Source organism: Arvicola amphibius, chromosome 12 (genome assembly GCF_903992535.2).
Source record: "Arvicola amphibius chromosome 12, mArvAmp1.2, whole genome shotgun sequence".
Lineage (NCBI taxonomy): Eukaryota > Metazoa > Chordata > Mammalia > Rodentia > Cricetidae > Arvicola > Arvicola amphibius.
In genome coordinates, this window is record NC_052058.2 from 30,802,870 (window position 1) to 30,824,948 (window position 22,079).

At 52.5% G+C, this 22,079-nt stretch overlaps 1 protein-coding gene across 1 annotated transcript in view; it reads left to right on the plus strand.

Annotated features, from left to right (window-relative positions):
* Nucleotides 1-21,183, plus strand: part of Zmiz1 (zinc finger MIZ-type containing 1) — a 35,028-nt gene extending 13,845 nt beyond the window's left edge. The window contains 16 exon segments of the mRNA XM_042054010.1: nucleotides 333-531; nucleotides 1,404-1,676; nucleotides 4,134-4,316; nucleotides 5,056-5,133; nucleotides 5,758-5,932; nucleotides 6,395-6,536; nucleotides 7,797-8,007; nucleotides 9,039-9,144; nucleotides 9,591-9,730; nucleotides 9,732-9,750; nucleotides 10,454-10,523; nucleotides 10,694-10,762; nucleotides 11,172-11,416; nucleotides 12,580-12,746; nucleotides 15,727-15,981; nucleotides 17,409-21,183. Of these exon segments, the coding sequence (XP_041909944.1) occupies nucleotides 333-531; nucleotides 1,404-1,676; nucleotides 4,134-4,316; nucleotides 5,056-5,133; nucleotides 5,758-5,932; nucleotides 6,395-6,536; nucleotides 7,797-8,007; nucleotides 9,039-9,144; nucleotides 9,591-9,730; nucleotides 9,732-9,750; nucleotides 10,454-10,523; nucleotides 10,694-10,762; nucleotides 11,172-11,416; nucleotides 12,580-12,746; nucleotides 15,727-15,981; nucleotides 17,409-17,516 (2,440 nt within the window). The 3' untranslated portion in view covers nucleotides 17,517-21,183.
* The last annotated feature ends 896 nt before the right edge of the window (nucleotides 21,184-22,079 follow it).

Consider the following 22,079-nt stretch of genomic DNA (forward strand, 5'->3'; position numbering starts at 1 on the left):
CCACATCCACACCTCTGCCACACAGCACCATACAATTCTCAGGTCAGCGTCCACTAGAAGATAAGTTGTGGTGGCCAAGGGAAAGCAGAGAGGCTATTGGAAACCTTTAGCACCAGCTAAAATTCGAGGAACAAGTGATGTAGTTATCACTAGTAGCAAGAATTGCTGCCAACCTCAGGAGTCCCAGATCTCCTATGGGGCCTCATATCTACACGCTGGGTGCACAGAATACATGGATAGAACTCTGTAGTGGTCCTCCCAGCCCCGAGCATGGCCCAGGCTCAGCTTTAGATTTGATTACTCTCTGACTCCTCCCTGCTTCTCCTTCACAGTTACCCTGGGGGTCCTAGTGCCCCTGCCGGCATGGGCATCCCTCCACACACCCGGCCGCCTGCTGATTTCACCCAACCAGCTGCTGCTGCTGCTGCAGCTGCAGTAGCAGCAGCCGCCGCCACAGCCACTGCCACAGCCACAGCTACAGTGGCAGCCTTGCAAGAGACACAGAACAAGGATATAAACCAGTATGGACCGGTAAGGGTTCCTGCCTCCTGGTCTGGCTCACCCAGACTGGGAAATCTTGAGTGTAGGTGACATGCATCTCCTTGGAAGCCCCTAAAAGGGTGTATGTTAGGGTGTGGGTATGGTGGCATGGTTGGGTGTGGCAGGGGTTTTTGGTGTGCTGTGTTCTGCGTGGGATGGTATAGCTCATGTGTGCATATGGGGAAGAAGTCCCCTATTGGTCTCTGACTTCCTAGTTACCCAACAGTAGGCTCTGCCTAAAATCACTTTGTTACTAGCCTGTCCCCAATCACCTCTGAGGCCACTATTGTCCTAGTAACCTACTTTGTGGATTTCGCCCAGGCCTTATCACAGATCCTCTGACCTTCAGAAGGATAGGGTGGGGTGTGGAAAGGGGAGCCCCACAACCATGCAGGGCAGAAGCTTGGAGGAAGGATACAGGGTGGGCAGGAGGAAGTGGGCTGTGTTAGTCACACTCAATGTTTAGAGGGTGTGTATCCATTGGCCACTGACAAAGGGCAAGGCCACGGCTTTCAGGAAAGGGCTTCAGCCTCCATCCTCATCCGCCTCCTCTTCCTGTGTCCTCCCTGTCCCCCTCCCATCCCTCCCCACTTACCTGTCCCCTGCCTGCCTCCCTGGGAATGCTGCCTGTGCATTGGAGTGACTGCTCCTTGTCCTACTCAAACCCTAGCTGCATTTTCCCAAGAGACCTGCAGAGGGCAGCAGTGAGCCCTGGAGCCATCCCAGTTCCTTGCTGCAGCCACTTGGGAAAGTGTCCCTTCCCCCTTAGCTCCCTAACCTTCCCTCCCTGCACTTTCAATGCATGTGGCATTTTATTCTTTTTTTTTCTTCTTCTCCCGTTGAAGGTGTGTTCCTCTTTCCAGATGGGTCCCACCCAGGCGTATAACAGCCAATTCATGAACCAACCCGGGCCTCGGGGGCCTGCCTCCATGGGGGGCAGCATGAACCCTGCCAGCATGGCAGCTGGCATGACACCCTCGGGGATGAGCGGCCCTCCCATGGGCATGAACCAGCCCCGGCCACCTGGCATCAGCCCCTTTGGCACACATGGGCAGAGGATGCCCCAGCAGACCTACCCAGGCCCCCGGCCCCAGTCCCTTCCTATTCAGAGCATAAAGAGGCCCTACCCAGGAGAGGTAAGTGTGACAGCAGAGGGGAGAAGGGGAGGGAAAGGGGCCCTGACATGAGGACCTTAGGCAGAGCCTTGGAAACGGCATAGTTGGGCTGCCAGAGAAGTTGAACTAAAGGTTAGGCATTGGAGCCTCTGCTCCTGACTAATGGCATTTCTATTGTGGAAGACCCCCCCAGCAAGTCACAGAGGTTTTTAATTTATCAATGATATTGACAGTCCACCATGGCCTCTAGGCTGCCTGGTGGGCAAAAGGCAGTGACATTGTGAAATGCCCTGCCTAGACCATGATGACCGCTCGCTCCTGTCCAGGCTCAGATACTGACTGGATGACTTTGGGTGAGGACCTTCATGCACGGAGCTGCCTAGGGAGCGAGGGCTAGCACCAGACCCTCTAGTTCATGCCATCTGTGTCAGGGAGGCCATCTGATGGCAGGCAGTGCATCCCTGGGGCTTAATTCCATGATAGTTGCGCTACTGGGAGTAGTGCCTACTCTGACGTCACCCAGCAGAGGCTCTGGTAGAAACAGTCCCAACAGACTGTCCCAAACTCCCTATAAGGTCGGGGGAAAGGAAGTCACCAGGGCTCAGTGTTACTCAGAAAACCACTGGCCAACACAGAGATCAGGATCCTGGCCCAGCAGATGCCCCCTGCCCACCCTAGTAAAGTTTGTCATTGGCACAGCCCATGAAGCCCCTTCCTGAACATGGTGCCCCAGCTCTCCATCCCCCTCAGATCACGTCCTTCTTGCTGGTCAAGACCGTGGCCTGGAGCGGATTTCTATCCCAAAGAGCCTAAGTTCTCTATGTCCCCACAGGTCCCTTCAGCAGTCACTCTCATAGAGAAGGGATGGTGTGGTAACTGGTGTAGGTGTCCTAAGCCTGAGGCTCAAGAGTAGGGGCTAGGTGCTTCCTGTACATCCAGGAGGCTAGCTCAAGCCCCGAGCCTCAACCTAGTGGGCACCAGTTCAGGAGGAGAAATTCAGAGGTCCATGGGTCACCTCCCAGCCCTCCCAGAGCACAGCCCAGCACAGTTTTTCTTAACACACGACCCTCAACCTCCTGATACACCAGTGACCACACTGGCCATGCGTGTTCTGAGCTCCAGGCTGCTGCCCTAAGGCCAAAGAAGACTTGCTTATTAAGAACCCTGATTGAGACCAAGCCCTCTGCTCTTACTAAAGGAGTCTTCCACAAAGCATTGTTGCTTCCCAGATGGTCCGGGTTATAATGCTGGATGGTCCCTGTCTGGGAGCTCTGACTTCCGCCTCATGGCAGCATGCTCATCCTATGTTGGAAGTGTCACAGCCTCGCTGCAGAATGGAGTCATGTTGTTTGATATCCCCTACAGTACACACATGTAGCCTCATGAACATGCAGGTAGCAACCACTTCACACCAGGGTGAGAGCTCACTGTGGCCCAGAGCAGTGGGTTCCACAGCAAGTCATGAAAAGTTCCTAAGTACTGCCCACTCTGATGTATATTCCCAGGCACTGGAACAATGTCCCCAACTAGATTGGAGCCTATAGAATGAAAGATTCTTAGACAGGGAATATTCTTGAATAAACAGGAAAGGAACCATTGACTCCAGGAAGACGGCTCTAGGTACCTACGTCACAGGTGCCCTGGATCATCCACTGTTCCAGATAGGGAAGGTGACAGAAAGTGGCACTGTCTCCTTTCTAAATCCCCTCTCCAGGAGGGGCTGTCTTGCCTCTTCATTGACTAGTTCTCCCACAACTGTATAGAGAGTGGGTTGAAACTGATCAGAATGGAACACTGGGCGGATGTTTTGCTCAGTGTGAGACATAAGGACAGTGCTACCCAGATCAGCCTCGCTGCAAGGGCTGTCACCTCTTAGAAGTAAATTCTGTGACCTACATCTCCCTGACACAGTGGGGAACACAGCCCGAGGAGGCACAAGAATTTGGAGAAACTAAGGAGTGCTTTAGGATTGAACCCCTCAAAGACACAGCTGAGAAGCTCTGAGTATCCGTGGAGTTCCAAGGGCACAGGCTTCCGAAAGAATAGTTTCGTGGAGAAGTGGCCATGATTTGGACAGGAAGAATGTCGTGTCCCTGGATATCAGAGCAAGCAGAGACTTTCAATACCTTCTGGCTCATTCTCTCCCTGTGATGGGTAGGAGACAGCAGAGCTAAGAGGAGGAGTTGGGGGCAGGGCTGAAAAGCACTGATTGTTCTTGCAGAGGAGCCAGGTTCAGCTACCAGAACCCATATGATGGCTCATACCCATCCATAACTCTAGTTCCAGGGGTACTGATCCCTTCTGACTTTCACAGGTACCAGGCATACACATGTGCACATACATATTTGTGGGAAATACGCATATAAATATTTTTTAGAAAAAAAAAATAAGCTAGACCCAGACCTGGCATTTGGGTAAGTAATCTGCTTGATGACACATCACTGCTGACCTACCCCTGACCTTTCTCCATTCCTACAGCCTAACTATGGAAACCAGCAATATGGACCAAACAGCCAGTTCCCCACCCAGCCAGGCCAGTACCCCACCCCCAACCCCCCAAGGCCACTCACTTCTCCCAACTACCCTGGACAAAGGATGCCGAGCCAACCCAGCACTGGGCAGTACCCACCCCCCACGGTCAACATGGGGCAGTATTACAAGGTGAGTCTCCCCTTACCCTAGGCACTCATATCTCTAACCCCAGTCTTCAACAGCGTTCTGACCCTGTGTGTATTCCTGAAGGAATCAAGAGGCGGGGGATACCCTGCTGTTCTCTGGGTGCTCAGTTGTGTCTATGAGGAGGACCCCATTCTCATGAGTTCAGATGGTCGTCGTCTTTTCCCTTCTTCACAGTCCATGAGGTAGTGATGGCAGAGGCGGCACAATTCTGAAGGACAAAACAAAACTACCCCTGTAATCTTGAGCCCGCACCCCCCCCCATCGTTGTACGCTTATTACTTATTTTACAGAGTAGCTCTGTTCTTGATCACACCCTACCTCACTTCTTTCTCAGTGTTCGCTTCTCGATTTTTTTCACTTTTACGGTGCTGCTGTGATAAAAAGATCTGTGAGCATTTAGCCTTTCCGTTGCCATCATTGCGAAATGCGTTCTCAGAAGGGAAAACCCCCTCCGTAGTTTACACTACGCCAGCTTGTGTGGCCCATGGCTGTGTGTAGTTGCCATCTTGGCTCCTGCTCCGGCACCCTACATGTTGCTCTTCTGGAGTCTTACTAAAGTTGCACCTGTGGAAAAAGAGAGGCAGAGCTTGGGGCCTTCTGCTTTCCACCCTGGTCCCGAAGACCCTTCTTAGTTCCCTCTTCCCCAGCGCACTCTTGTCTCCAAGGGGGTCACTCCATGGGTCTCTTCTGCCCTCCACTCATCCCTGTTTTATTCCAACAGCCGGAACAGTTTAATGGGCAGAATAACACCTTCTCTGGAAGCAGCTACAGCAGTTACAGCCAAGGGAATGTCAACAGGGTGAGTGCCATTTTAGTCTTAGAAAGTCAAGCTGACCCTCAGCAGGTGTCAGCAGGTGGCTGGAATACTTTCCCTTCCTGCCCCGCATCTCTGCATGTTTGGAGGGGTGCACAGATGGAGGATATACTGTTTGGTCATCTGCTGAGACATAGATATGCTCAGGACCTAGAGTCCACTGCTCTACTAGGTCACCAAGGACAAGCATGGGCCCTACAGAAAATCAGACAGAGAAAGGATCCTGGGGACTGGGACTCTTCCCTGCCCTCAGCAGGTCCAGGACTTGAATCACAATGTGGGGAGGCCAGCTGCTCTTTCTTTCTGCTGTAGGTTAGACAAGTCATTAGCGCACAGCCTATGTGTCCCCTTTGATACCTGCCTGTGGGAACCTGACCTGAGGGGATCTGCAGAGTGTTTTGAAAAGGGATGGGGTCCTTCCCAGTCCCTCCTGTCCTCCAAAGGGAGAAGGATCCTGCAGGTGGGAGTGTCCTCTGGTGACTCCCCCTCCCTTGTGATGAGGAGTAGCCCTGGGATTGGACTTTGATGCAGACAGTAGAATATATGTCCACAGTCTCAACCAGTTGTCTTCCTGAGAGTCTATAACCTATTTCTGATATCTTTTCCCAGCCTCCCAGGCCGGTTCCTGTGGCAAATTACCCCCACTCACCTGTTCCAGGGAACCCCACACCCCCCATGACTCCCGGGAGCAGCATACCTCCCTACCTGTCCCCCAGCCAAGATGTCAAGCCACCCTTCCCACCTGACATCAAGCCAAATATGAGCGCTCTGCCACCACCCCCAGGTGAGGATGCCTTATTCTCTATTCCTCTTCAGTTAGCTCCATCTGGAGCCCCCCCCCCCCCCAGTGAGCAGGGTCAGAGGGCTCAGAAGCTGGGCTACCTGCGGTAGGAGTTAGGCAGAAAGCACAGAGGGACTGAGAGCAAGGATTCCTCTCTCCCTGCAACATTTCGTGTGGGGGCTGGACTGTCCATAATCGTCCTCTCCCTTGGCCACCGAAGAGCCTGGGGCTTCAGGGACAGAAAGGACAGTGAGAGAAATGGGACTGCGTGGTGGGGTGAGCCAGCTGAGCTAAAGGAAGCCACAGACTCTCGGTCGTGTGCTTAAGTCCACCATTACTTTCTGTGGCTCTTGGCCCACATTCATGTTCTTTGAGCATGCTTCCCAAGGCGATGTCACATGGGTGAGTGAGTCCCACTTCAGCCCCGGGGTGCTTGCCACTTACATGGTCCTTTTCTTTGCCCAGCCAACCACAATGATGAGCTACGACTCACATTCCCTGTGCGGGATGGTGTGGTTCTGGAGCCCTTCCGCCTGGAGCACAACCTGGCTGTCAGCAACCATGTGTTCCACCTGCGGCCCACGGTTCATCAGACGCTGATGTGGAGGTGAGGTGACCTGCAAGGCGGCTGCCTTGCACAGGTGCTGGCAGCAGCTTCCTGCCAGTCACCTCTTCAGCATCACAGATAGGGCCGTGCACTATGCAAAGCCCCGGGATGTCACAAGGAACCCACAGGAGAGGGACTAAGCCTCAACAACTAGGAACAGCTCTACCCTAGTTCTAAGTGTTGACAGGATTTTCCAGACGGTAGGGAGGCTGGCAGAGCCCTAAAGGCTGGGAAGAAGGTATCTCGTCAAGGTGACGAATTAGCAAAAGGAAACACCATCGACCTGAACGTGGCTTGTGGCCAAAGCCACCAGTGTGACGAGAGGAGGCTGTTGAGAACAGCAGAACTGGGCTAGGTAGACTCCCCAAGCTCTATCGATTGCCAGGAGGTGACCACTGTCCGGTACTGCTCACCCTTAGGGTTGTGCTCAAGTCCTGGGCCAGACTCTGGAAGGCAGTGCTTTTCCTTTTTGATTGAAGGGAAGACTGAGGCTGGAGGAGTATTTTAAAGCCTGTGAGTTCTCAACACACAAAGTAAAGCTAAGACTTGAATTGGGGGCTTATAGATTCCAAAAGCCCTCCTGATCTTTGGCCACCCAGAGACTGACAGAGCCCCATCCCACCCCAGCTGCTTAGTTGAGCATCCTAAGAGCTAGAAGTGGATATTTGCTCCCAGCGTGTTTGAAATCACACAACTTTGGACAACCAGTGGCTGTCATAGACAAAACAGAATGGGCATTCAGGACACAGTAGCTGAGCTGCTAAGATGGGAGTCCTGAGGCTTCAGAATACACAGACAAAGTGGGCCATGGCCCCAAGGCCACAATCAGCATTATTGCTGGTCTGGTCAAACATCTTTCCTTTTGTCCTAATGACTCTCTTAGGGAAAAGACAGACAGGGTAGCCAGGGCTATGGGAGTGGCCTACATGGAAATGTAAGGGCTTGGGATGTTAGGATTTGGATTAGTAGGGAAATAGAATTTCTAGGGCAATTGTTCTCAACCTGTGGGTCCCAACCCCATTGAGGATCCTATATCAGATATTTGTGTTATAATTCATAACAGTAGAAGAATAACAGCTATGAAGTAGCAACAAAATTTTATGGTTGGAGGTCACCACAATATGAGGAACTGCATTAAAGGGTTGCATCATTAGGAAGGTTGAGAACCGCTGCTCTTGGGTGAGGGAAGGGAAGGCTGTGGCCATGGGGTAGGGTCCCTAGGAACTCAGGATGATGGTGCCCATCCCATGCTCTCCTCAGGTCAGACCTGGAACTGCAGTTCAAGTGCTACCATCATGAGGACCGGCAGATGAACACCAACTGGCCAGCGTCTGTGCAGGTCAGCGTCAACGCCACACCCCTCACGATCGAGCGAGGCGACAACAAGACCTCCCACAAGCCCCTGCACCTCAAGCATGTATGCCAGCCGGGCCGTAACACCATCCAGATCACTGTCACCGCCTGCTGCTGTGTGAGTAGGGTGGGCAGACAGGACTGGGAGCATCGCCTTGGTCTCCCTTGAGTCCTGAGGCATACCCTGGGACATTGTTCCCCAAAGTAATCTAAGCTGCTGGGCTCTGGCCATTTCGGTTATACTTAGTCATTTCTCCTTTGCACTCTGCCTCCATTGGGATTCCATACACCTCCTCTTTATTCCTTGGTGCCACCCCAGGCACGAGCAACTGTGATCTACTCTTACCTCATTTGAAATTTTCATATTCTCGCCACCTCCTCTCCCTACCTCTGCTAAATGTGGAGTTAAATCAATTCGTGTTGTCTTAGAGGGGCTGTGGAGAAGATATATATACATGCACTCCCTCGTGCACACATGTGCACACACAGGCACATTGCATATCCCTCCAGTGTCTGTGATTTTTGAGACCACTGCAGAAATTTCCCCCCTGTCCCTAGAAATCAGAGGCTGGGACACAGGGCTTCCCTGGGATACTTAACAAGGAAGTCAATTGCCTGCCTTATTCTGTTGGTGTCTCTGAAAGATCCAAAAGGAAACACTCAGTCCTCTCTGACTATGCAGAGGGAATGAGGCCAAAGAAATTGAACCTATCGATGGGGATGCTTCCTGAGGCTGCACAGCCATAGCATGAGAGTTGGAATACAGGATCCTAGAAGGCTTCCTAGAGGGAAGTTGGCAGGGATGGGCCCACAAGAAAGATGAGAAGTTAGGACAGGAGAGCGGGAATATACTGGAGCCTAGTCCTGGTGCCATGTGTACTGTAACCCCAACCAGGAGCCTTTTCGGTGTAAAATCTACCATGTTAGCCTGGAGCATAGGCAGTCATTTCAAAACCCAGCCTCTTGGTCCTGGGTCTCATTCTGCTTTCCCAGCCCCTCTTTCTCCCACGTCCTGGGGTACCCTCTCTTAAAGAGGCATCATTGAGGTCCTATAAGCCCTTGGGCATGGGGCAGCTTGGGTCACATATGCTGCAGACAGGGCAGGTATGGGAACTGTGGGTCACACTGAGCTTCCTGCTCTCTCTGCAGTCCCACCTCTTCGTGCTGCAGCTGGTTCACAGGCCCTCCGTGCGCTCCGTGCTGCAGGGCCTCCTCAAGAAGCGCCTACTACCTGCCGAGCACTGCATCACAAAAAGTGAGTCGGGTGGGAGGGGCTGGGTCCAAGAGGTGGTAATGCCCGTGATGCCAAGCCCTAAAGCACCTTTTGTGGGATGTACTGCCCCTCCTATCCATAGTTCTGTTCCTTAGTGGTCCCCCCTCGAGCCCTTGAACACCACCGTGCAGTCTGGCTTCTATTCCTACACTAACTGCAGAAGTGCCTGAGGGCTTTTTGCTGACCCAGTTAAATCAGAGGAGCACCAGACTGGGTTTTTGCGAGCTTTGCAGAAATTTCCTGTTCCTAGTGAGGGTGGAGTCTGTTCTTCAGAAAAGGGGTTCTCCTCAGTCCTTTCTCCCTCATGCATCACATGTGGAAGGCGGGGCAGGGAGTGGGACAGGTATATGCAGAACATGTTCAGGAACTTGCTTAGCCCCAACCTCGGCAGAACACCCAGCCCTCACCCTGTGCCTCCTCCCCCACAGTCAAGCGGAATTTCAGCAGTGTGGCTGCCTCCTCGGGCAACACAACTCTCAACGGGGAGGATGGTGTGGAGCAGACAGCCATCAAGGTGTCTCTGAAGTGCCCCATCACATTCCGGCGCATACAGCTTCCTGCTCGAGGCCTATGATTGCAAGCATGTTCATGGTGAGCAGTCCCAGGGATAGTGCACCTCTGAGGCGGGTGCAACAGAATTGGCAGGGTGACAAAGGACATCAAGGCCATTGGCAGCCATACTCTCAGGCATCTTTTTTCCTTTCAGGTCCATCTCTGGGGTCCCGGTGGTGGTACCGAAACACAGTTAAACAGTCAGCTATTGAAGGCCAGCAGAAAGTTATGACTAGACACCACAGGCTAGTTTAAGGACCTGCCCTGAGCAGGTTTTCAGGAAGGAGACAACCCAGGCCAGCGAAGGGGGATGCCCAGGGTATGTGTCCTAGAACAGGGGTGCAAGGATCACAGGGCCCAGGTATACTGTCTTCTATAGCACGGTTCATCCTGAAAGCTGAGTGGCAGACAGGCTTCCCTCTGAGTGCGTAGGTGTTGACAGGCGATGTGATCGCTTTATTTGATACAATGCTGAACTTGATCAGATTCATCCTGGGTCCCTGTGCTGTACTAAAGGGACTGCCAGAGGCTCCACTGCTCCTGGCCTCAGTAAGAGACAAAAGCAGTGAGACTTGGATGGGGTGCAGGGTCCAGAGGGGCTTCAAGGACAGGGAAACGGTAGGTGAGGGCTGCTGCGCAGAAGCAGTAGACACAGCAGGACATTCTTCCTGTGGGTCCAGAGCCAAGGCAAGGTGTCTCCTGACAGTGCTGATCTTACCCATCTGTTTCCTGCTTCCACAGTGCTTTGACCTGGAGTCGTACCTCCAACTGAATTGTGAGCGAGGAACCTGGAGGTGTCCTGTGTGCAAGTAAGTGCTGCTCAACTTTGCCTGTTCTTGGGCTCTAAGCTGCTCTGTTTACCCCTCAGGTGAAACAAGCCCCTGCAGAGGCATGGGTCTTGCAGTGGCAGGATGGTGGCGATAGGTGGGCTGTGCCCTGCCTCCAGGAGCAAAGCCCAAGCCTTGTTCTTCTTTTTCAGTAAAACTGCTCTGCTTGAGGGTCTAGAGGTGGATCAGTATATGTGGGGGATCCTGAATGCCATCCAACAGTAAGTGAAGTCCCCACTAGAGGGGTCCAGCCTGGCTTGGAGGAGAGGGGAAAGTGGGGGGATATAGACAGTCCTGAGTACTTCCTAGGCAGCCGCCAGTCTGCAGCCTGACCTTGGGAGTTCCTGAACCTGGAGGCCAATGTGTTCTAGAAGGGACAGAACTCAGCCAGTGTAGAAACTTCTTTCTTTTTTTGGAGGGGGGTAGAGATTGGGGAGGGGGGGGAGTTCTTGGGTTCAGCAACCCCAGGCTCTGTTTTTCTAAGAATCAGTATCCCCATTTCACCAAAGATGTGAACTCCACTAGGCCTCTGCCCTATACACAGCTCTGACATAGACTTGTAGACATAATCTTGTCTCCAAAGCTAGGGACTCTAAGCCTCAGTTTTGCCCACATTGCTCTCCCCACCAGCTCCGAGTTTGAAGAGGTCACCATTGACCCCACGTGCAGCTGGCGGCCAGTGCCCATCAAGTCAGACCTCCACATCAAGGATGACCCTGATGGCATGCCCTCAAAGCGGTTTAAAACTATGAGCCCCAGCCAGATGATCATGCCCAATGTCATGGAGATGATCGCTGCTCTGGGCCCTGGCCCATCTCCCTACCCCCTCCCACCTCCTCCTGGGGGCACCAGTTCCAACGACTACAGCAGCCAAGGTAAGTGATGTGATACTGGATAGGGAGAGAAGAGGCCAGTCTGGGTCCACTGAGGACTTGGGATTTCTATGTAGCAAATTGATGGTATCAGGTACAGAATGGGAGAAGAGAGGCAGAGTGGGGACCAGATAAATGGTTCAATGTTAAAAGCACTTGTATTTGCAGAGGGCCTGGGTTCAATTCCCAGAACCCACATGACTCACAGCCAACCATAACTGCAGTTTAAAGGGACCCAATGCTCTCTTCTGAACCCCACCTGCACCAGGCATACACTTACATGCAGGCAAAACATTCCACTCGTACACATAAAAAAATAAGTCTTAAAAATACAAGGGGATGGGACAGAGGGAACATACCCTTTTTCAGAGAAAAGAGTCCTCAGGTCTCCAGACTTGGGGGTATAATGGTCCAAGCCCAAAGATTGCACAGCCTGCTCTGCCAGGTTACCAGCCCTGCTCTTCTGCATCTCCCAGCATCCCAGAGAGAGCCTAGGCCCTGGAGCCCTATCCTTTGCTTACCCAGGCCACTGTCACTCAGTCTCATACTCATCAATTCCAGACTTTCGACACCACCCCTGCTGTCTTCCACTCAATTTCTAGAAAATATCTGTCTGAGGATGGTGACCCTGTCACTCAGATCTGTCATCTTAGCTTTTCAAAGTGCCCAGTTCATTAGTGGACCAAAGTCATTAGTTTACTGGCTTAAGTCCACAGCCACAGGACCCTGACATCCCAGCATTCTGTGTCTCACCATCACCATGGATACAGTGGCTGGAGTGGCTGGTTTATCATCTGGGGCCTGGTGCTCTCGGACACAGCGGAATAGCCTCTGGGTTTGGGGTTGGTAGGAAATATGGCCCCAGTAGACAGTAGCCCAGCAACTCCTGTTCTCGTCTCAGACTGAGCCTCTTCCAGTGTCTCTGGCCTTTCTGCCCTTCTCTAACAGAGGAGCAGCCCACTCACCTGGGGTGGGGGTGGTGCATTTGCACATATCTGGAGTACCCCAGCCCATCCGAAAGCATGACTGCTTCATTATATAGCCTAAAGCAGGAGCCATGCCTGTTTCGAGGGATGGCATGAATTTGGCTTTTTTACTCTGTCATCTGAGGGTAACCACCTTCCCTCTAGATGACCTCCCTCTACCCCATCTTAATTCTATCCCAGGAAACAACTACCAGGGCCATGGCAATTTTGACTTCCCCCATGGGAATCCCGGAGGGACATCTATGAACGACTTCATGCATGGTCCCCCCCAACTCTCTCACCCACCGGACATGCCCAACAACATGGCTGCCCTCGAGAAACCCCTCAGCCACCCCATGCAGGAAACTGTGAGTACCTTTAGCTTGTGTCTCAACCTTCCCATTTGCCTGTGTTCCATTCCCAGCCTCATCTGGGGCTGACTGAGGCAGGGGTGCTCTCCCTTGGGATAGTGTGATGTAAGTACCCTGGTTCCTTCCTCAACAAAAAGAAAAATTAACAATTAGATCTGAGGGCTCCAAAAAAGGGGGAGAAGCTGTTAACTTGGCTGTTTTATTGAGAACTTGGATTCTTTTGATATTAAGCGAGCTCCAGGCTTCCCCCTGCGTCCCCACGGACCAGCTCCGAGCGCCACTCACATTCTTCCGATTCTCCTCTGATTCCAGACCCCAGGAAAGAGGCCCCATGCTTAGACACATAGTCTCCAGAAATCTGAATCTTTTCATTCGGGGTCTCACCATCACCTGCCAATAGGAGATTCCAGGACATCTGATCTCACTGAGGTCTTGCCCTCCTTGTCTTGTCTCCTACTTACTGGCATGTTCCACATGCCTGGGAACACCTCCTTGGAGCAAGATGCACACAGCTAACCACAAGCCTTCCTGTGGCTCTAGCAACCATGGCAAGAGAGCTGGCCATTCTTGAGCCCTTCTCGGTTTGAATGCTAAACTGTTGTGCACTAGGTAGCAAATGTTCCTGGGTCAGGATTAATAAGGCACACTGAGCCTGTGCTCACAAAACATACCTTCTTAGGGAGCTGTGGTAGAGGAAGAGCAGTGGGGGTTTTGGAGTGACTTCTGTAAGGCCTCATCATGTCAGGCTCTCAGATAGGGATGCCAGCCAGAGATGGTCTAGAGTCTCCCACAGTGCCTGGTAGTGGGGTTGGAGGACCTCTGTCGGAAGACTGACAGGGGTCTTCTCATCCTCTCTCACGTGGCCTGGAAGAGCGGTGTCACTCAATAAGAATGAGTATTGTGACGGGTGAGGTGGCCCCAACGGTGGAGCGCTTCCCCGGCACTGCATCGACAGGACATGATACAGACTTGCAATCTCAAAACTCCGAGATAGAGGAAGGGGTATGAGAAGGTCAGAGTCATCCTTGGCTGCATAGCAGGTTTGAGGTCAGCGTAGGATACTTGAGAGCCTGCCTCCAAAAAAAAAAAAAAAAAAAAAAAATACATATTGAATCTGCCTGTGAAGGTTTGGACGATGGACCGTATGTCCTCTTACAAGCCAAGCTTTTCTTGCTTCTTGGTTCATCCTGCCACCGAGACTGTATGTAGAAGCCTCTGTATCAGAATCAACCTAAGAGCTCCTCCAGGATTCTCCTAAGGTGCGCCTGGTCCTTTCTCAGCTCTGTCATCTCCCCTGAAAACAACCAGACATAGCACTGCGTTTATACCACATGGGGGAGACAATCCCAGGCCAACCCTTAGTGCATCTGCTGTCTAGAAGCAGCCTGGCCCTATCTGAGCAGGTGGTTAGAGGGCTTTCATGCAGTCCAGGATAGGCTAGTTGGTTCTAGCCAAGCACCGATTTATGCAAGAATTCTCCCACACCAGGCAGCAGAAAGGCAGATACAACGGCTGGCTCAAGGCACTCTGAGCCCTGAGACATTCTAGCTCTTAGCAAGGTCAAGTGGATAGAGGATTAGAGATTTTGTAGGATCAGATGGTATCAGGGGATCCAAGATTTCAGCCCTGAGCTGAGCTGAGCTGTTCATGGGGGGTCTAGAGTTCCTCCCTGCTTCCTCAGGATGGGTGCCAGGCAGCTCTGCTACAGTGAACTGCGAACTCCCTGCTGGCTCCTCGCCACTCAGTGGCCTTTTCTTCCAGTCCCTTCACATCATGCCACATGTAGGTCACCTAGGGGGCCTGGACTGGGGAGCACTGTGATACTAGTGTTACATTGGAGTGGAGTCCTGCATCCCACAAAGAAAGGATATACCAGGACTTTTGGTAGAGACCAGATCACGGCAGACTTAGAGAGCAGCTTTTAGCAGAAATGGGAAACGGTACTGGGGTCTGGGACACCAAGGATGGCGTGACTGCCGCTTGGTAACCCAGCAAAGAAGAACCTAGAAATGGAGATGGGGCAGGGGTGAGAGTCATCTGAGACCAAGCAAGCATTGGGTCACCAGGCTGATGTGTCCTTGGCAGTATGTAAGTGGGACTGGTGGTCCTGTTTGAATGCACAGAGCAAGCAGAAGCCTTTGCCGGAGAGCAGCTTCAGGCCTTCTGCTTTGAGGGGTCTACTTGAAACAGCAAGAAGCATTCAGCAGGCATGTGTATACATAAAAACCCTTATACTCACAGCCAACTGATTTTCAATGTATTGCCGATTAGAAGGGCTGAACTCCCTAGTTAACCTGTTAGAATCACGCTGCCCTGTTCCTCAGCAGCCCCAGCGTGAAACCCATTGCTGTTCAAGGTGATATGACCTTTAGGCTGTACCCTAAAATGCCCCTGGCAAGCCAGGTTCTCTCCCTGACCAGCCATTTTATCAGAAGAGTTCCATCCTGGGTGGGAGGCAGGCAAAGCACCTGTCTTATAGCCAACCGGGGGCCCACTTCCGGGGTCACACTCCCAGTCCTGAGCTGCACGCCTGCCCGTGCCATGTCCACGCCTGCTCTGCACTGCCCTAGCCCTGGGGAGCCTGCACCACGCTGCCAACAGCTGCCCGCTTCCCAGAAACACGTCCATTTGCTTGTCCATTCTGCCCTCGCTGTTGTTCGTTGTGACAGTGTGGGGGTGGGGAGCTCTCTGGTCTACGCCTGGCTCGAGGCCCTTCCCAGGCTCTGTACGGAGTGAGACCCCTTTCCCCGCGTGTCCCTTTACAGCCTTCCTGGTTGTCAGTTTCTGGAAAGGATAGATTTTTTTTTTTTGATTTTTCTATTCTGCTCCCCAACCCCAGACCATTGTTCTTCGTGAGGGGTTCCCTTGTTTGAGGTCCGTTACTTCCTGGTTTGTTCGGGTTTCGTTTTCTCCAGGCATCCGTCGTCGGGCCTCCTCACCTCACCTCTCTTCTCTCCTGCTCTCTCCTCCTCCACAGATGCCCCACGCTGGCAGTTCTGACCAGCCCCATCCCTCCATACAACAAGGTTTGCACGTACCACACCCCAGCAGCCAGGCAGGGCCTCCATTACATCACAGTGGGGCTCCTCCTCCTTCCCAGCCTCCCCGGCAGCCACCACAGGCCGCTCCCAGCAACCATCCACACAGCGACCTGACCTTTAACCCCTCCTCAGCCTTAGAGGGTCAGGCCGGAGCACAGGGAGCATCCGACATGCCGGAACCTTCACTGGATGTAAGTTGGGGTCACCACACACCTCGGCCTGGGGCCAGGCATGGCACCGGGACCTTCCCAAGAGAAGGGGGGTACTTAGGGGCTCAAGGCCTCGGGTGGAAAAGTGGGTGGGTGGTGGGTGGGCCCCAGCCAGTCTCCTCCCATTCCAGCACTAGGATGCCCCATATGGAGATATGTCATGTGAGGCCCACCCCCACCCATCAACCCCTTGGCCCAATAGTCCTGTTCCCCAGTCCAACCCCTTTTCTACCTAGGCCCTTGCAGCGTCCCTCCAGTCAGGGCCTTGGAGATAGTACAAGAGGGTCCTTGCCCTTTTTCCCACAGCCTCCCTCACACCCCCATGTCGAGCTTGCTATTTCTGTATCTACCTTCTGGCCTGGGCAGGGGAAGGGCTAAGAATGGTGTCCCACCATCGTCTTGCTGGTCTTGTCTGCCTGCGGTTTCCTTGTCCATGTGTTTCCATTCCCCGCTTCCGCTTGCTCCATTGCTCACCCCAAGAAGCCTCTCCGTGGAATGATAGAAGGTGGTTGGGAGGAAGACAGGGTCAACGTGGGCAGCTGAGACTCCAGGGTCTCCCATCCTGGGGCCTCAGTGGTCTAGAAGGCGGGGGTCACAGAAAGATTGTTACTGGACACTTGCTCCTCCTACACCATCAGGAACTAGGAGCTGTAGCCAGTCCCAACCCCTAGGTACTGGACTCCTGGCCCTGTAGTCAGCAGCATCCACCCCAGTGGCATCAGAGAGCGTTTGACAGGGAACAGTGTCGTTATCTTTGGTTTACAGATATCTTGGTTTCTCACCGGCTCTCCCCCTCTAGTCAGACCAGTGGGATGCTTCTAGATTCAGGAACTCCTCTGCCCCAGTAGGACATACCTGCTCCAAGGGTATCACATGGGGAGCAGAGACAGAGGACGACCACAGGGACAGGAAAGCCAGCCAGCCAGCCACAGACGCAGTAAGACTCTGAGAGAAGTCTAGGGCAGCAAGCACTGTGATGACCAGCTGTCTTCCCACGGCCTCCTTGTGCTTATGGGTGAAGCCAGATGGCTTATGCTACCAAGCTGCTCCTGGCAGGTTCTAAGAGGACAGAGGAAGAGTTGAAAGAAAGCCCAGCCCTTGATCTGTAATGGGGCTGACCAGTACCTGAGAGGAGGGATCAGCCCAGTGAGTCTCTCCTGGTAGGCTAAGGGTTCCGCTGCCCTTGGCATTTGTTGAGTGTGGGCATATCTACCCCAGGTGGGGTGCAGTGGTCTGGACTGGTCTTGAGGACAGCCAGCAGGCCCATACTCAACACCGCTAGTTTTCCATCTCTGAGGTAGAACTCCAGGAGGCGAGCAGAAGGAAGTGAGCAGCCAGAGAGACCCCTCACTCCTCCTTCTCCTCCTGGACCACCCTCAGCCACCTCAACCGGGCTTTTTCTCTTCTAGCTACTGCCGGAACTCACAAACCCCGACGAGCTCCTCTCCTACCTGGACCCCCCCGACCTTCCAAGCAATAGCAACGATGACCTCCTGTCTCTCTTTGAGAACAACTGAAGGCCACCTTCCATTAGGGCCACCCTACCCACTTTGCCTCCTGCCCCATCTGTCCCACATACTTTTCCTCACAGGAGCCCGTGTTCAGGCCTCCTGCACCAGGACCTCAGGCTGGGGGCTGAGCAGAACACACTAGGCAGGGAAGGCATTGTGGGTCTGCAGTCCTATTTGCCTGAATGCTCCAGGGCCTGTGCCCAGAGTGAGCCTGAAGAAGGCCCCTGGAAGATGAACCCCAGCTGAGGGAATCCAGTCCCAACAAGAGACATGCCAGTGGCGACTATAGGTCCCTCCATATGTGCTGACTCCAGACGACCGACCTTCCAGTGCCCCAAAGTTCTTCCATGTTTTTAAACCATATCCCTGCCTCCTGGCCCAGAGCCTCCTTCAAGTGACTGGAACCTGAGGGAAGCCTGCACTCCCACCCCCAGGCCAGGGAAGTGGACAACCTTGGAGGAGTAGTGACAGTTTACAGCAGTGAGGAGGGCCACCCCCCATACACACACACACACACACACACACACACACACACACACACACACACCACCCACAGAAAAGCACAAACCTCTGGGAAGGAGAACATCCCTCAGGGCCAAGGGTCGTGGCTTTGGCCTCTGACTCCTAAGACAAGATGCCCTAGAAACACACTCAGCAGAACAAGGACAGAGTGCTGTGTCTGAGAAAACTTGCCACTCCTGTTTGTGGGCTGGTGGGACACAGGTCAGGGCCTTCCATGGAGCAAGGACAATGCATAGGAGGGCTCCTCAACTAAGACCAGGGCCAAAACTTGCAGTGAGCAGAGAGCATATGCACAAGCGTGCACCCCACCAAAATATGCCCTCTGTTGGGGCTTTTGGGAAGATGCCAGCCAGAGCCCAAAAGGAGCAGCCAAAGCCTTGCAGCCCCAAGCTACTCCCTGCTTTTAAATGACCACAGTGGAAAGCTCTGAAGTCACCCAAGGAAAGGATCCTTGCATCTGGACAGCAAGCAAACCATTTCCCTCCGTGTTCTCTTTCCTTCCTCCTGCCCATACATACCCTCCGTCTCTAAGACTATTCCATGGGACCCACTTCCCCCTGGGTTCTAGTTCTCCTTTCCCTAGCCAGCTGTAGGGGTACATGGTAGAGAGGCTGGGCAGCACAAGGCAACTTGGGCAGGAACTGGGCTTCACAGCAAGAGCCCAGGGCATCCATGTCTCTCCAAGCTGCCAACCTGGTCCAGCAGGTTCTCCACTCATGGCTGCCTCTGTCTCCAGCCCAGGCCATTGCTGTGTGCACCAGGATATCTTGGCAGGCAGCTTGTGGCGTCTACGATGCTGCCTGCCATTCTCTGTATCCTTCCTCCATCCAGAGCTCGCGCTACACTCCTGCTCACCCAGCAAGTGCAGCCTCTGGTCCTGCTGTTCACTCCATCCAGCTTAGAGTCCCCTGTTGGCGTGTCATACTGTCACCTGCTTTGTTCCAGGCTGGTCTGTGTCCCCTGAGCCTCATAGCCTGTGGTGATGCCAGGTTGTCCGATCACATGAGTCCCATCTATAAATTCTTTGCTCCCTTCTCCAGTGCTGCCACCCAGGGCCCTCTCCTGCCTCCTGTCCGCTGTCAACATCCTCATTTGTCATCAGTCATTGGTTTCCCTCTGTGCTCCCTGGCACTTTTACATAGGTTGTACCAGAAAGGTGACCCTAACTGTTGACTTACTGTCACCCTAAAAAAAACGGCACAAGGAAAGCTGCCATCACCCCACTCCTTCCTTTGTCCTGTTGTTGAGGTTTTTTCAAACAATGTGTTCAGTATGCAAATCAATTATTTTAAGAATCGCTTTTGTAAATATCTTTGTGAATATTTTAGTATTGTCTTTGATAATATTTGACATTTTCATGACCTGGTTATAGCCTTTGCTGGTGTTTTTAAAATATCTTGACTCAATGAGAAAAACCAAGTTCTTTTTTTAAAAAAAAACAAACAACAAAAACAAAAAACAACCAGGGCCATTTGTACAGATGAGGGAGGAGCGGAAGAGGTGGCCATGCCTGAGTTGAGCGACCAGGCCACCCACTATTGAGAGCCACTCTCGGTCACCAGTAGGGACAACACTGCACGAGGTACCATGTGGCTGTCCCCACCCAGTGACTGTGTCCTGGCATATGGCCATGCTCTGTGGCGGACCGTGTGGATTGTTCAGCTTCAGACTGACAGATGCCTTTCTCAGAAGTTCCTGCTTCTTGCCGTGATACTGTGCCCCAGAACAGCCTGGAGTCCCTGCTGGTTCTTGTCAAGCTGTGCACAGGTTTCCAGTGCAAAAGGCCTAGACACTCCCTGTCGCCTCTCCTGCCATCGCTCAGTTGGCACCCCTGAGGCTGATTTCCTAGGCCCTCTCCCAGGCAAGTCCACCACAGAGCCTGAAACCCGTGCTCCGGGAATATCCCTTCCTGAGAAATGTTGGCGTTCATCCAGGGTGTGTGAGAGGTACAAAGACATCTGGGGCTGGAGCCATGCCTTGGTAGTGACAAATGCAGGTAAAGGTGACATCCATAAGCAGAGGCAGGCACAGGCTCTGGAAAGATCCTTCCTTGGTCCTGTCTGATAACAACTTGGAGCCATAGTAACCTCAGAAATGAGGCCTCAGCCAGCCACTTTACCACAACGAGCAACCCACCCATAGGCATGTACCGCCCACCCCTCAACAAAAGGAGCGGGGAGTCCACGGGCAGATGGGAAGGGCTCCCCGCACAGGCGGTCACCCCCATCTTCTTGGTTTGAAGCTTTATTCATGTCTCATGTTCCCTGTAGCCATTTTATTTTTTAAAAGATTCCTAATACTTTCTCCCTAACGGAAGCCCTAACCCCCAGAGAGCTACCGGTCTGCTCCCAATGGGCCCTTGGGCCTGACCCATCCAGACGAGGCAGTGTGAGCGGCGGCGGCTCAAGGGACGCGTGTACATATGTAAATGAGAAATAGACATGTCAACAAGATGCATTCATTTCTCTCGGAATGTGTATTGTTTTTATTTTGCGAAACAAAACAACAAAAGGCTTGGAACTCCATCCTGTGTGGAATACTAGATCCCATTTGTTAGCGTTTGTGACCCCACCTTTGTCTCATGTAATATACTCTGCCCCTGTGTGAAAAGGCATTTTCGTTCTGTTTTGTTTTTATTTTACCTACATGTACTATTTACCTTCAGTGCCCTAGCCCTGCCACCTGTGTATTTTTAGGGTGCTATGGAAACAATGAAGAGAAATGGGGATTTCAGAAGAAAATTGTAACCAAATTCATACTTTGTATACGTTTTTGATATCATGATCACAGGTGATTCACACGTACACACATCCACACCCACACGTGCAGCCTGAAGTGACGTCCATGGAAACCGCCATTGTCTTTGTACATCGTCTGTACACTGCAATCATTTCGTACTTTTGACTGGTCAGAAAACTAATTGTGATTTCTAGTCTTGCAAAGCTGTATGTAGTTAGATGATGTGACCTCTAATATTTATCTAATAAATATGTATTCAGATGAAACCTGTATATTAGGTGTTCATGTGGTTATTTTGTATTTAAAGATCAAATTATTTGATTATTGCTAGACATTTCTATACTCTGTTGTAACACTGAGGTATCTCATTTGCTCATGTTAATTTTTTTCTAAATAAATTGACAAAAACGAAGGTTCTGGTGAGTTAGCTGTTTTGTGGTTGTTAAGGACTGGTCTGAGGGAACTGGCTTCGGTTTTTACACTACCACCCTATCCTGTCGGTCTGTGCAGAGGTTGGAATGTTGGCTTGGAAGAGTCCTGCTCCTCTGTGAGGTCCTGAAACCCTGGTGAACATAAAGAGCCTCTGGCATTGGTCTCTCCTGGTGAGAACCTATCTCCAGCTCGCCTTGCTGAGGGCTTGTGGAGCAGTTTGTGAAGGCTGGTTGAATATCATCAGGCCATGGACAGGGCCCGTCCTGGAGGGGTGCCGGGGCTTTAGGCCATCTGTGACTCCAGACTGTCTAGTGGCCCGTGCTGAGTCCGACAGACTAGGAACAGTCTGTCCATGTCAAGTCACAGGTCCTGTCCCCAGCATCTAGTCACAGCCAGGCTTCAAAAGTGCCTTGACAGCCGCGGCTCCTGCAGGCTCCAGAGTCTGTCTCCAGCCACCTGACCTCTCCCCACTGATTCCCTGCTCTGCTCTGAGCGAAACTTGAGTTTACTAGGTGGCTGCATTTTACATGGGGTCTCCCTCTTTGGCCACAGTTCTAACACCCAGCACAGGCTGTACTTCCGTGTATCCAATTTAAGGTCTAAGGAAGTGGATCTGATTGGCAGGGCCAGTAGCCAGCATGGCCTTTCCTCCTGCCCTCCTCAACCTAACCACTGAGCAATAAAGACAGACATGGCCACCGTAGCCCTCCCTCAGTAAGGGCTAGAAGTGACAGTTGAGCAGGCTCCCAAAAATATCCACCAGTGTGAATAAGGTGTGTGAGAAAGGTGGAGAGACAGATGGGACACACCTGGAGTGGGCTGAGAGGGTGTTTACAAGAGCCAGCTGGGCTGAAGGACTGCCTGTGGGGGCCTGGG